The sequence below is a fragment of the Ziziphus jujuba genome, chromosome 8 (genome assembly GCF_031755915.1).
Source record: "Ziziphus jujuba cultivar Dongzao chromosome 8, ASM3175591v1".
Lineage (NCBI taxonomy): Eukaryota > Viridiplantae > Streptophyta > Magnoliopsida > Rosales > Rhamnaceae > Ziziphus > Ziziphus jujuba.
Window position 1 is genome coordinate 25,969,942 of NC_083386.1, and position 15,630 is coordinate 25,985,571.

Sequence of the window (15,630 nt, forward strand, 5' to 3'; positions counted from 1 at the left end):
ATATTTTCACAAAACCCAATCTTTTATGCAACAAAAAATAAAGTAATAATTAATTTAATAAATAATTAAGTAATCCAAATACGAATAAAATGTAATGAAATATAATAAAATAAATTTAGAATACTTGCATTAAAGGAATATAACATAAAAGAGAAATTCAATATATAATTTGTAAAATTTGATTTAATAAATCAAAATAAACAGTATCAAAAATATAATTTAAATAATTACAAACAATCATGTAAAATAAGTTATAGAAAAATATTATAATATTCATTTTGAAATATTCAACCAATCTATATAATATTTTTATGACAAGATGCATTTTAAAAACATTAATTTAAAAGAAGTGACATAAAATATAAATAAATACATTTTAAAAAATACTAATTGGAAATAGGTGATAAAACAAATTACATACATTTAAGTTAAATACGGCTTTAAAACTTTAGGATTTGAAATTTATATCTGAAAAATAATACTTGACACACCACACTATATATCAGTGATGCCCTATGATACCTAGCATCCCGAGCATCATTTGGCGGGAGGTTAAAGAGAGAAACTTGCATACGATCACTTTGGCGTCCTGACAGTGCCGCTGCTTAAACCGTCATCCCGGCCATGGAGGGGGGCGGCTTATGGCCAATATCAAACTTGCCTACCCTCGGTCCAATGGCAACTCACGGGAGACATTATAACTTGCGCGCTCATCCACATACACAGTACAGAACAGCAGTACTGTATTAGTGCGTCTAAAACAAATAACCAAGTTTATTATTAAAATACCCAATTTTTCCAAAATTCACCATGGGAATTATACCATTTTTCAAATTTACCATCCCACATTTTTCTTTAATAATTCTAGCATAAATCCACCGATAATAACATACAAATAATTTTTTCCCAAATCATAATATCAATCAAATAATATTCCAAGGGTATAATTATATATTTTGAGAGCACCATAACTTAAATCAATATTTTTCTTGAAATCTTTAAAATCAAATCATACCAAAAATAATATTAAAACCACATGAATTTCATATATAATTTAATTCCATAAATCCTCAATACCATAGAATAATTTCCACAATGCATAAATTTATATAAATGTATTTTTTATTAATCAAAATAAATTCACAAATAAATTCCGTAATAAATCAAATAATATTACTTTTACAATTCCTTTAAATATCAAATTGTCATAAAATCTAGATTTCCATAATTTATCAAAAATCATATATTTCAATTTATTCAAATATGGGCATCAAAATTTAATTCACAATTTATCTAACAATTAACATAAAATGAAAACATTCAAATATTAAAATATCACAATATAATTAATTTGACTCCCAAAATTAATTTCGAAGGTGGGTCACTCACCTCGAGCACGCAATTAACCCAAAATCCTCCATGAGATCAATTCCACGATGCACATGTGCTCCTAGAACAACAGTATTATACAACTCAAATAAATTAATATTTTATTCGGATAAATAATACCCGGTACCCAAGGGGTTTAACACAAACGATAACCAAAATTTACGAGTAATATACTGAATTGAAGCTTGTGAAATGAGGATTACGAATCTGGTCTTACTTCCCGGAGATCGGACCCGAGGTGGCCGGAATATCGCCGGAAAGCTCTCGGAATTCAAGTCCTCGATTCTCTCAATCCATCGGGAATTGGAGGAAAAAGACCTCGGATTTGGGTTCAGAGGGTCGGAATTAGTGGGAAAGGAGGGGCGGTGCAACTGGAAACTCACCGAAAAGTCGATTTCCCGACGAACCGCCATGGTCACGGGAATCCGCCACTGTCAGCAGCGCGTCCGGTGGCCACTGGCCTTGATTTTTTGTGGGAAGGTAGATCAGGGAATGGGTGATTCAACGGGACCAGTGGTGAGGCAAACGGAGGTCGGCATGGAGAGAAATCTGGTTTTGAAGGAATCGATGCTCTCGTCGGAAAAAGTCTTGATCCGGGCGCGTCGGCGGTCTGTTGGCCGTGATTTTTGGCTGGCCGGCTGGTTTTCAGGTGGGCTTCAAGGTGGGTGGCGCGTGTACAGAAAGGGTGGCCAAAAAATGGCTAAGCAGTGATGGCCGGTTGGTTTCTCTCTCTAGCTCTCTCTTTCTCTCTCTCTCTCTCCTCCTTCTCCTTCTCTCTCCTCCTTCTCCTCCTTAGCCAGTCAAAACGCCTGTGGGTGCCACTGTGCACTCAGGGGTGGGTCTACTTTTTTGACACGTGGCATCACTGTTCACGCCCATACAGATCCATGAATAGTAAATGCTATCTCAGAAAAACTTCACAAGTCCGCAACTTTCAAACCACGTGTCCAAATCGGATGTGCCGCTAGTCTATGAACTCGTATCAACGAGTAATTCACAACCATGCATGAGTCAAAGCTCAACTTTGCATGAACAAAAAGTCAACTCTAGTACCCCTTGGACAGTTCGAACCTCAACTTGTTTTGCTCATAACTTTCAAACCGTAGCTCCGTTTTCAACGTGCTACTAGTCTATGGACTTGTGACAACATGTACTTCATAACGGTACCTCGGTCAATGTGAAATTCCATCAGGAGCAAAAAGTCAACATTTGACCCCTTCTCGATCAATGACGGTCAAACCAGGTCAACCTTGGTCAAATTTGAGAAATTTTCGATGTACTTCGAGACGGGGTGTTACACCCAATCAGAAAATTCTCAGGTAACCCATCCACTAGGTGGGACAGCTTTTTAAATGCCCCCTGATATGCGGACACCGTCGTGGTTTGATGAAGTCTTGTGAGGGCTTCAGAGGGATCCTCGAATTCAGTCGAGCCAAATCGGAGGTAGATAGCTTTGGTCAGTTCTGGCTAAGTCAGTGGTCCCCTGAATTTAGTGAACCATTGATGCCACTGAAGAGCTATTCCTTCTAAATGGAAGGATGCTAACTCGACCTGTTGTTCTGACGATATTCCCTTGAAGTGAAAGTACTACTCCGCCTTGTAAATCCATCCTGATGGGTCTTCCCAGTCAAATCTTAGGAAGGGTAGTTTGAGGTTTTGGTGGTGAGCCTGGTTGTGGGTATTGGAAGATTCTCCTATGGCGAAGGGACTTCGCACCATTCGTAAAGCCTAGAGTTCAGATAACACCTGTTGCATGGGGGTATGCATTTGTTCGAGACTCGATTCAAGTTGGGACAAAGTCTCATTCACGTCATTGAACTGTTCGGCATTAGTCTTACCTCGGGTATCCATGGTAACCTTGGACTGGTAGGTTATGATGAGAGCTTTATGTGTATATTAGATATGCCTCTGTTTCGGGCAGTAAGTAATAAAGCCAAACAAAGTGGAAAGAAAGAGGGTAGAGATAATAGTTTGCAACCAGTCTTTGATACCAAATGTTGTAGATAATTTAGAACCGAAAGATAGAGGAAGAGAGTTGGGAAATATTAATCAATATTTTTCTGCACTTTTATTTCACTGGGATCTCTTTTTTATAAACAACTTTAAACAACTAATATTAAAAATAAGGAAATTGTGCACCCACTCACTCTCGAGTGGTTTTAACAGCTGGAAACATAAATAAAAACAAAATAACAGCAACTAAATAACAAACTTATTCTGCTTGGACCAAGTCTTCCCAAGTTTTCCCAAAGACCAAATCTTCATAAGCTCCCACGTACCACATGCATGCAGGAACATCCATAACAAATGCTCGCCAAGTCTTGCATTTTGATAGCATCCTTTTTGCATTCTTCACTTTATTGTTCATAGTAGCAGTACTTAGTTTGATAGCATTGATCTTTCATTCTTCACTCCATTGTTCATGGGTGCTCGCCAAGGCTTGCATTTTGACAACATCTTTCTTACATTAATCTTCACTCTATTGTTCACAGTAGCAGTACTCAGTTTGTGTGCTCACAAAGGCCAACATATGTGTTGTCTAGTACCTTGCATCTGTTCTGATTTCGACTCTCTGCTTCCTCTAATTGTTTTGACAGCTCTTCTACTAACTTACAAAGCCATGCAGCTGTGTTGTCAGCCAGTTGCAAGGACTTCTCTGCTGCTGCCCGGGCAACAATGGCAGAAGCTGTAAGTTCTTCTTTTTTTATTTAATTTGTTATTTGATATGTCCAAAGTAGTCTTTGTTTTCTCTAGTTCTTGGTTGAGAATGCCAACCTAATAAAACAGAAATGTCAGAAACCAATTTTTGAGAATTAGTACAAAATACATGAGGAAAAATGGGAAAAAAATCATTAAGATTATATAATATATATATATATATATGTGTGTGTGTGTGTGTAACTAACAAACCCAAATCAAAGAGGGATAAATTTTTTTACCACTTTGTCACGTTCTTCAATCTCACGTTTCCTAGCTTCAACTTCTAATTCACAAGCTTCCCTCCATCTAGCAACCTCTGCTTCAGTTTGCTTTATCTTCATCAGGAGTTCCTCAACCTTACATTCAAACAATGAGGGAATAAGTAAGAAAGAAATAGAATGTTGGAATGCAGGGTAAAAACCATAGCATTTCTTACTAAGTGAAATGAATACATTTTTTGTCAGGACCCGTCTAAAATTCCTCACCGGAACCCTAGACAAGCCCTGATCCCAGAGAAACCTTACCGGACCTTCCAATGGAAAATCCGGCAGAACCTCCCCTAAGGGTTGTACTTACCACAAATTTCCTGCACTGAAAACACACTTCTAGTAACATCCCCTTATTCCTCCCACATTACTACAATATAATTCCACAAATTTACAGCACTCCAAATGAATAACAATAAATCAGTGCATAAATAATAACTAAATGTCAAATACAGTATACAGAGCATTATACAAATAAATGTGGAATTAATACAATGACAGCTAAAGAAGCAATACAAGATGAAGAGGAAAAAGGGAAGAAAATGCTCTTTGGACTTTCGGCAATGAACTGAGACGTCGGGCTCTCCCCGGACGATCAACGTCTCCCAACCTGGAGTTAGGGGAACGAAATTTAAAAATATGAGATGCTAATCATCTCAGTGAGTGACCCTATCTACTGCACGAATATAATAGTAACGATAATCACAGTACGTTTGATTAATTAAGAATAAATAAATAAATAAATAATAATTAATTGAAGATAATATTTCTCTCAAAACTCTCACCATTCACTCGGTTGGAAAAGTTCCCATTTTAAAACATTTTCGCAAAACCCGTTATTCGTATGCCCAAAATCAAGGAATCATTAATTTAATAAATAATAATTAGATAATCCAAATATAAATAAAATGTAATAAAATATAATAAATAATTTTAGAACACTTTAGGGTTTGAAATTTCTATCTTAAAATTTATACTTGACGCACCACACTATATACCAGTGATGCCTTCCGATACCCAGCGTCTCGAGCACTGACTGGCGGGGGGGTTAAAGAGAGAAACTTGCATATGGTCGCTTCGGCGTCCCGACAGCGTCACTGCTGAAACCGTCATCCCGGCCACGGAGGGGGCCGGCTGATGCGCATTATATAAGACTTGCATGTCCTCGGTCCAATGGCAACTCACGGGAGACATTATAACTTGCGTACTCATCCACATATACAGTCCAAAACACCAATACTGTATGAGTGCATCTAAAATAAATAACCAAATTTTCCAAAAATTTACCGTGGGAATTATACCATTTTTCGAACTCAACCTCCCACATTTTTCTTTAAAATTTCTGGTACAAAACCACCGATAACAATATACAAATAATTTTTCTCGTATCACAAAGTCCATCAAATAATATTCCATGGGCATAATTATAAAATTTGAAACCACCAATTTAAACCAATATTTTCCTTGAAATATTTAAAAATCAATTATGCCCAAAAATAATCTAAAAAAATCCAGATACAATTAATTAATGAAAATACCTTGCTCATGTGTAATAAATACAATTAAATCACAATAATAATAATTGGGAATTTCTTAATAACCCAAACTTCCGTTTAGCACCAATGGGCATGTATATATATAAAATAATATTTTTTTTCCACAATTATATTTAAATTCCACCACATGAGCATAATTCTAGATACCAAATTAACACAAAATAAATATAATTAGTCACCCCAAAATAGTTTTAAAGGTGGGTCACTCACCTGGAGCACGCAATTAAACCAAGATCCTCCATGGGATCAATTCCACGACGCATCCGTGCTCCTAAAACAACAATATTACACAACTCAAATAAATTAATATTTTATTTGGATAAATAATACCCGGTGCCCGGGGGGTTAAACACAAACGTTAACCAAAATTGGCAAGTAATATACAGAATCAAAGCTTGAGTGACAAGGATTACGAATCCGGTCTTACTTCCCGGAGATCGAACCTGAGGTGGCCGGAATCTCGCCGGAAAGCTTTCGGCCTTTAGAACCTCGATTCTTCCAAACCGTCGCGAATTGGAGGAAAAGGACCCCGGATCTGAGTTCAGGGGGTTGGAATTAGTGGGGAGGGACCGGCGGTGCAACTGGATACTTACCGGAACTGGATTTTCTGATGAGCCCCCGAATCCCACCGGAAACCGTCACCGCCGGTGGCGCGTCCGGTGGCTGGTGGCCGAGCTGGTGGTCGAGATTTTTAGGGGTTTTGTAGATCAAGGGGAGAGGGTTTCAACGGGACCGGCGGTGAGACAAACGGAGGCCGGACGGCGAAGAGATCTGGGTTTGAAGATTTTCATCCCCTCGCGGGAAAACACTTCGATCCCCGCGCATCGGAGGTCCGGTAGCCGTGAAATTTGGTGGGCTGGCCGGAAATGAGGAGGTGGTGAGGGGTGACTGGCGCGTGTGGCCTTAAAATGGCCGGAAATGGGTCAAACGGGGGTGGCTGGTGGTGGAGGGAAAAAATGGCCGTCGCCGGAAAACGCTTCGATCCCGGCGCGTTACCGGCCGGTTGGCCGTGAGATTTGGGTGGCCGGTCGGAATTGAGGAGGCGGAGGCAGTGGGGTGGCGCATGTGGCCCTCCGATGGCCAACCGGTGGTGGCCGGTGTTTCTCCTCCTCTCTCTCTCTCTCTCTCTCCTCCTTCTCTCTTCTCTCTCCCTTTCCTCGCCGGCCCACCTGTACTCGTTGGCGTTCTCTCATTTGTTCCCACTAAATCAACAAATAAAGAAAAAGGAATTAATGAAGAATTTCATTAAAGAAGTCTATTATATATATATATATATTAATTCTTTTTTTGCAAGTTTAATCAATTATTAATTTATATATTCAATCGGTTCTAAAGAATTTTTTTAACAAATTAATATTTTATGCATTTAGCAAATTTATCATTTATTACATTGGATTGAGTTGGGACCTAACAATTTTATTTATTTACTAAGATTATTCTGTTATCGAATATTAATTTATTAAGGTTAATTTTAATGTATATTTGTTTTTTATTTATGAAATACTTATTTTAGTAATTCTGTTTTTTGGCAACATTGAGAGTTTTTTTTATTGACTTATTAATTTCTCTAAACTTCTGTATTGGAATCAATCAAGCATTTATATCCATAAATACCTCTAATTAATTCTTTTGGTAAATAGCCAAGTTAATAGTTGACATTAACATATTTCTTTCTTTCAAAAAAAAAAAAAAAAAAAAGAAGAAGAAGAAGATATTTTACAATTTTAACTAGTAATTTTTAAAATTTCAAAAGAAAAATCAAAATATATAAATTGAATATTTATTATTATTATTATTTTTTTTGGGTCTCACTCAGTTCTTTCATTAGGCTTCCAAATTGTTTGTACTGGCTGGAAGCAAAACTGAAATTTTTAAATAGTTGTCTCTTAAAAAAGTTTATAAAATTTTGGTCATCTTGAGGCTGTTACGCCCACAAATTTTAAAACTATTTTTCTTTTTCAAATTTTATTCTTCTTCTTTTCTTTCTTTCTTATTTCCAGCCTGTGCTGTTTGTTCATTGCAATTGTAAATCTATACCAGGCAATCGAAAAGGGAACTGTGCTTTGGTGAAGGCAGGATATGGAAACGATGAAAAACGTCTAAGAGGAGAGTACGACATTTCTGATGTGGAAAAAAAAAAAAAAAAACACATGTCAATTAGAGAATGGAAGGAGTACTGAGCGGTCAGTAGTCCAGGAGTACTAGAACCTTTTCCCTTTGGTTCAAGTTCTCATGCTTCCTACAGATCAAATTTGTTTCCATAGTGGAAGAGGTAATGAATAATTGCCTCAAAAAAGCATTGTGAAATGTGGGATGATAGCGTAACAAATTTTTATAATTTCTTCAAGGATGTTCTTGTTGAAGAGGGCCACCTTAAGGAAGTTCTCTATAGCATCAATAGCAGTGAAAAAACACTCAATTTTGACAAAGAAGGTAAATTATTTTATTTGATTTGGAACTTGAACTCTGAGTTTATATACAATGAGATGTGAACTTATATAACGTAATTCTTCTTTTGGACATGTTCTCTCATGTTATAGGTCAAAATAGTGAAAAGGAAAACAACATTTCGATGAAGAAGGGTTGCCACCGCTCAGTGCAAGACTACTGGAAATATTAAAGAACCTGAAATCTCTATATTCTGCAACTCCACCCTGTGTTAAGATGCCAGATCAGAATGATGCTTCATCTTATGTTTTAGTCCCCCTTGACATTAGGGAACCAAAAATGGTTGATCAAAGTGTAAATATCTGATTTCGGGTTGATTTAGCACAGTCGAAATTATGTATCTACTTATAGTTTTTTTGCCCCTTCTCGGTTGTTCTGTAGCAGTTCTTTTCGGATGTTTTCTAGGTTCAGAAGGAAGCCCTCTAATGACCACTACGGGCATTTCATTCTCTTCCATCTTATCTCTGATTGCTTTTTATTGTTGATCAAAGAATAACAAAAAATATTGATAGATAGGATTCTGCTAATTTTAATAGTCCTTGGGAAACATTCAGATGTGCAGTCAGTTCTGGAGTGAAGGTTTCATGTTTCATCTAACCGTTCTTTCTTTAAAAGTTTCATTCCTAGAATTCTTCCACGCTAAGTTTTATTGTAATTGTATGAACTTATTTTCTTTTCCTTTGTTTCTTATCTATAGGGAAGAATTGAAAAGATTAAAGGTGAGAAATTAACAAGCACATTTATTCTTCTTATACAGGATTTTTAATACTTTACATCTAAAGTGATTTGAGATTTGTCTTTCTTACAGGGTATTGGAGAGAAGAAAGTATCGTCCATCCTTGAACTTTGTGAAGAATCTCCAGAACGCTTCAAGAGTACAAGCATCCTCAAGGAAATATTTTTTGTTTAGGCAATTTTATTGAGATAATTTTTTTGAATCAACTAGAAGAAATTCCACTAACCTAGTTAAATGTGAGCGTACAAAAGAAAATAAATTGAAGATAAGGTACAAATATAACTAAAGTTTCATAAGAAGAAAGAATTGAAATAAATTATAGAGTTTCAGACATTAATCGATCAAGTCTTGCTTTTTGACAGCATCTTTCTAACATTCTTCACTCTATTATTCATAGTAGCAGTACTCGGTTTGAGTGCTCGCCAAGGCTTGCATTTTGATAGCATCCTTTTTGCATTATTCACTCTATTGTTCATAGTAGCAGTACTTAGTTTGACAGCATCCTTCTTGTATTTTGGCAGCATCCTTCTTTCATTCTTCACTTTATTGTTCTTCTTAGCAGTACTCAGTTTGAGTGCTCGCCAAGGCTTGCATTTTGACAGCATCCTCCTTACATTCTTCACTTTATTTTTCATTGTAGCAGTACTCAGTTTGAGTGCTCCCCATGGCCCACATATGTGTCTGGCCTTGCGTCTGTTCCGGTCTCGGCTCTCTGCTTCTTCTAATTGTTTTGACAGCTCTTCTACCCGCTTGCGGAGTCCTGCAGCTGTGCTGTTAGCCAGTTGCAGGGACTTATCTGCTGCTGACTGGGCAGCCATGGCAGCAGCTGCAAGTTCTTCTTTTTCATTTAATTTGCGATTTGATATGTCCAAAGCAGTCTTTGTTTTTTCTAGTTCTTGGCTGAGAATCGCAACCTAATAAAACAGAAATGTGAGCAACCAATTTTTGAGAATTAGTACCAAAAAAAGGGGGGGGGGGGGGAGGGGAGTAAGATTATATATATATGTGTGTGTTTGTGTAACAAATAGACCCAAACCAAAGAGGGATAAATTTATTTTTACCACTTTGTCACGTTCTTCAATCTCACGTTTCCCAGCTTCAACTTCTAATTCACAAGCTTCCCTCCATTTACCAACCTCTGCTTCAGTTTCTTTTATTTTCGTCACGAGTTCCTCAACCTTGCATTCATAAAATTAGGGAATAAGTAAGAAAGAAACGGAGAACTGGAATGCAGGGTAAACCAACATAACATTTCTTAGCAATTGAAATGACTACATTTTGAGCCAACTTTTTCTCTCTATCTTCCAACTCTTTGATATATAGCATCTTTTCAGCAATATCTTGAGCTTGTTTCTCTGTAAGACTCTGTAGGTTCTCAGTGTTTGACCTAGCAAAGAGTCGGCAATTCAGTAACAGAAAACCACTCAAAATGTACTAATTATAACTAGGTTCAATGGAGCAGGTTTTTGCGCTTAGAGAGCTTTATCACATTTCAATATTTTCATTGTTTTACTCATTCTATAAAATAACATATTTTCTGCCTTTTTTTACCTTTTTTTATATTAAAATACTTTTTCATAACTGAGTGATCATAGTTTGATAATGAAATACCTAGATTCTTCCAAAGATCTCCTCAATTGAGTGATTTCAGTGTTTAAATTCTTCATTATCCTCTCCACAGTTGATGCCTGATAAGAACAATTACAAATAACAGAACAAAGCTCAGAGATTTGCTATTTGCCAAAACAAACTAAGACAAACAGACACAGATACGAGCATCAAAGCACTAAAAAACATTAATGACTTAATGACAAACTTACAAATTTACTCTAAAAAAATTTTTTTTTTTTTTCCTTCCCAAAAGAAGAGTTGCTTTTCATCACTAGTTAGAAACACAATTGGTAAATTGCAATATAAAAGTTCATTCCAACAGCAATTTAAGGCACTCTTTTCTTTTAGCCAATTTAGCTTAAACAACAAAAAATGGTACAAGTAAAAAAGGAACAGAAGCAGAACATACCAGGCTAACAACCTCCTCTTCACCCTCGCTACTATCTAACTTAGTCCCAACACTCTCAAACCCAACTTTCTGCAGCAACCCACTTTCTGCAATCTGCAAAATGGCCACCCTTTTCTGCTCAATGTTCCCCTTCAACCTTCTAAAGATCTTCTCCGCAATCTCCATCTCTACCAAAGCAGTCTTAAGCAAACTATAAATAATCCTATTCTCTTCTGTCAAACTCAATACATTGCTCTCCAATCCCCTCTTCTCCCTCTTCCTTGATTCTTTATACTCATTCACTTTCAATTCAGCCATTTTCGTAAGCTTTGTGACCGCCATTAACTCGTCTGAAACCACCTTCAGTTCTCCATCCAATTCCAACCCATCACTCTCTTTTGTATAATTTTCAATCCTTTCATTGTCAACAATGTTATTGATGATCCTAACCAATCTCTCCTCTGTCAAACGAAGCGATTTCAAGAGTTTTAGCAGAAATCCATCATATTTTTCCTTTGCAGATTCCAAGCTTTTCATTCTCTCTCTATAAATTTCTACTTCTTTCTCACTTTTTTCTTTCGCAGATTCTAAGTTTTTGATTTTCTCTCTATAAGTTTCCACTTCTTTCTCAATTTTCTCCTTTGCAGATTCCAAATTTTTGATTCTCTCTTTATAAATTTCCACTTCTTTCTCATTTTTTTCATTCTCAGATTCTAAGCTTTCAATTCTCTTTTCACTTTCTGTCTTTGCATGTTCCAAGCTTTCAATTCTTTCTTCACTTTTTTTCTTTGCAGATTCCAAGCTTTCGACTTTCTCTTTATAAATTTTACTCTGGTTCTCTCCCACTTAATAAACAAATAAAAAAATTTAATGAAGAATTACAATACAGGATATATTATTTATTGCAAATATTTATATATATTATTTATTTTTAACTAGTTTAATTATTAATTTATATATTTAATGGGTTTTAAAGGATTTAAAAACATTTTTGTTATTTTATACATTTAATACATTGGTCCGAGTTGAGATCAAATTTTTTTATTTAATTAGCGAAATTATTTATTTAGCTAACATTCATTTATGGTATTTTACTGTATGTGTATTTTTTTTTATTGATGAAATTCATATTATAGTAATTTTGTTTTTTGGAAACACGGAAAGTTTTTTTAGGGACTTATTAATTTCTTTAAACTTCTATATTAGAATCAATCAAGAAATTATATCCATAAGTACCTCTAATTAATTTTTTTAATAAATAGACAAGCTTATTAAGTCGACATAAAAAAAAAGGGGGGTAAACAGTATTAAAGTGCGATTTTCAAATAATTTCTATTAACTTTAATAGATTTAGACTTGTTCGTAATAATTTTGAAAGTAAAATATTGGGTGTAAAAAAATAAATTGTATAGGCCCCAAAACAAAATAATATAATTTTAGAGGGTACTAACATATAATTATCCCAAAACAAATATATAAATTGAATTTTTATTTTTATTTTTTAAAGAAAATTTATATAGGCCTTACTTTTTCCTCCAAACAGGTTGAGCCGCCCTGACACAAGCCAATTTTCTTTTTCTTCCTTTTTTCACAAAGAATTTAAACGTGAGTCCCTTTTCTCTCTTAGTGTTATCGATAACTTTGTATAGGATATCCTTAACAAAGTTGGAGAGAAAGAGAGAGAGAGAGTTTCAGAACTACCCGTCAAAGAAGTGATGGAAATGATGGGTATGGTGGGAACTTTGGCTTTGGCACGGGACCTTTTATCGCTCGCTCTGTATTTTTTTTTTTTTTTTTTTGGGTCGAAAGGAAATTATTGAAAAGTGGTGAAACAAAATACGATGTAGCTTCGGCTGGTTTGTGGGACTCCAATTTAATGGAAGAGGTTGCCTTGTTTGTGATTCGAGGCACCAAATGGAAAGTACATGAATTAAAAAAATCACGCAAACTAAAATTATCAAACAAGAAAGCTTCTAATCTTGTTTATGAGTCTAGGCACCAAATGAAAAGTACACGCAAACTAAAAATATCAAACAATAAAGCTCCTAACCTTGTTTATGACTCTAGGCACCAAAATTGAAAGTACATGAATTAAATGAACCACGCAAACTAAAATTTTCAAGCAATAAAGCTTCTTACCTCCAGCTGCAAGCTTGCGGACAACATGTAAGACCTCTAAACAAATCCATGCAATCAGTTTCCACCTGCACATTATCACTTGTTCTGTTTGGTTGCAACCTTTTTTTATTTTTATTTTCTGGGGCAGGACCTGAATTAATCTTGATTAATTAAGAAAAATATTTTAATGCTATTTTAACTATAATACAACTATTGTGGGAAGAATGCTCAAAACACGTGGCACAATCATAACCGTTCATCTTCAAAATTAGTAAATATAGTGCTGATGCCAGTTAACTAGATCAGTCGACACACCAGGTGTTGGTATCGTCTGTCAACCAGAACTTAGCCTCATCTACTAGAATAAGAATTGGTCTTGTCTACTCGACCAGGAATTGATCTAGTCTACTTGACCAAGGATTGGTCTTGCCTACTCGATTAGAAATTGGCCTTGCATATCAATATCTTGGATGCCACATAGCGAAGTCTTCGTATGCAAGTTAACAAGGTTCAATAACTAGGAATCTATAAAATTTGCTATGCTCAACATTGCCCAGGAATCTGCATTCAATACCTTTTTGCCCATGGTTTGTTATTATTTTTTTTAAGGCTCAGGTAATAATCTTACAATAGCCTTACAATCCCATGTTTTTAAATATAAGAGATTGGACTTTCTCTTTTTCCATAATTCTTATGGAGTAATTATAGTCTTTTTTATGGCCTACTCTATTTAAAATATGACAAGCAGTTAATAACGCTTCACCTCAAAAACTATTGCTTAAACTAGAATTACAAAGCATAGCATTTACCATTTCAGTAAGTGTTCTACTTTTCATCTCAACTATGTCATTTTGTTATGGTGTACATGCAAGAGAAGTTTTATGCACAGAACCAATAGATTCACAAAAATCAGGAAAATAATATTCCCCTCCTTTATCACTTCTAAGGCATTTAATCTTAGTATCACGAAAAATTTTACCTCATTTTTGTAAGTTTTAAATCTAGATTAAACATCATCTGTAGTACGTAACAAATATACATAGCAATATTTTGAATAATCATCAATAACGGTCACAAAACATTTTTTGCCTCCTCTAGCAAGTGTACTATGCATGTCATATATATCACTATGTATTTAATTGGAGTTTTGTGATTTTTGTTTGTGGAAATATTATACATATTTCAATCTTGTCATGATTATAAATGGGAATCAATTTTAATTTAGTCATGTCTTGCAATCGTTTAGTGTTAACATGTCCTAAATGATTATGCCTTAAAGATAAAGAGTCAATCATATAAGCAAACGAAATATTATTATTATTGATATTGAGTTTGAACATGCCTTTACATGATACACATCAGTAAGAATTAAAGTTTTGTCAGAAGTTAATTCAACCCTTTCATTTAACAGTTGTTATAGATGAATTTTCCTTGTAAAGTAAACTTCCATCATCTATTGCTTCATATGAAATAAAAAGGCTTCTGTCTTTGCGCACATACTTTGCTGCACCCGAATCTATCCACCGTGCCTCATTATCTTCAAGTACAATAATCTCAAATATCATAGCCACAAATTTTGATATAGATTATACTGGCCAGGCTTACTGCAATGATGATACATGTGCCTTTCTTTTTCTTGTTATTTTGATTTTTATTAGAATCAAACTTTCTATTGTTTTTCTTGGGATTTTAAGACTTTTTGTCCTCTTTACCTTCCTCTACTATATTGATTTTAGAGGTGATCATGGCTTGTTCCTCAAGATTATACTCCTATGTGTGAAGATTTTGTCCAACTCTTCAAGAGTAACATCCTTTTTTTTTTTTTATGTGTAAGATTTCTTTTATAGTCTTTCCAAGAAGGAGGGAGTTTATCAATAACAGAAGAAACAATAATAGACTCATCCATATTCATATTATGTTGAAGAAACTGAGAAATAATATACAAGACCTTCTGAAATTGTACTACTACATGTCTACCATCGACAGTTCTACAATGAAAAAATTTAGAAGCCAAGAATTTCTTACTTGTTGAGTCCTCCAATGTGTACTTTGCTTCTAGAGAATCCCATATCTCCTTGGCCATTGCTTCGTTATGATATTCATCAAAAAGATTGTTAGACATTGCATTACAAATATTTCCCTCGCATATATAATCATCTTGCTCCCATTTTTTATGTGCTCCAGTTTCAGCAAATGTCGCATCTTCTCTTTCTTCAGGTTTTGTTGTAGTAAGCACATAAACCACATTGAGACTAGCAAGCAGAAGATGCAAATTCTTTTGTCATCGCTTAAAATTACCACCATTTCTGATTAGGGGAAAAAAAAAATATATATATATATATATATATATGTATACATATATATGATGATGTATAGAAGTTGGAAAAGTACCAAAAAAATAAATAAACTTAAATCTTC

The 15,630-nt window shown here is 35.1% G+C and overlaps 1 protein-coding gene across 1 annotated transcript; it reads right to left on the reverse strand.

Moving 5' to 3' along the window:
- Positions 1 to 9,242: 9,242 nt before the first annotated feature.
- LOC107423314 (uncharacterized protein At3g49055) lies at positions 9,243 to 12,927 on the reverse strand. Its single transcript, XM_025074397.3, has 6 exons — positions 12,622 to 12,927; positions 11,116 to 11,939; positions 10,707 to 10,783; positions 10,371 to 10,482; positions 10,157 to 10,273; positions 9,243 to 10,009 (listed from the first exon to the last, which is right to left on the reverse strand). Coding segments are annotated over exons 1-6 (1,704 nt in total). The 5' UTR covers positions 12,623 to 12,927; the 3' UTR covers positions 9,243 to 9,436.
- Positions 12,928 to 15,630: the final 2,703 nt, after the last annotated feature.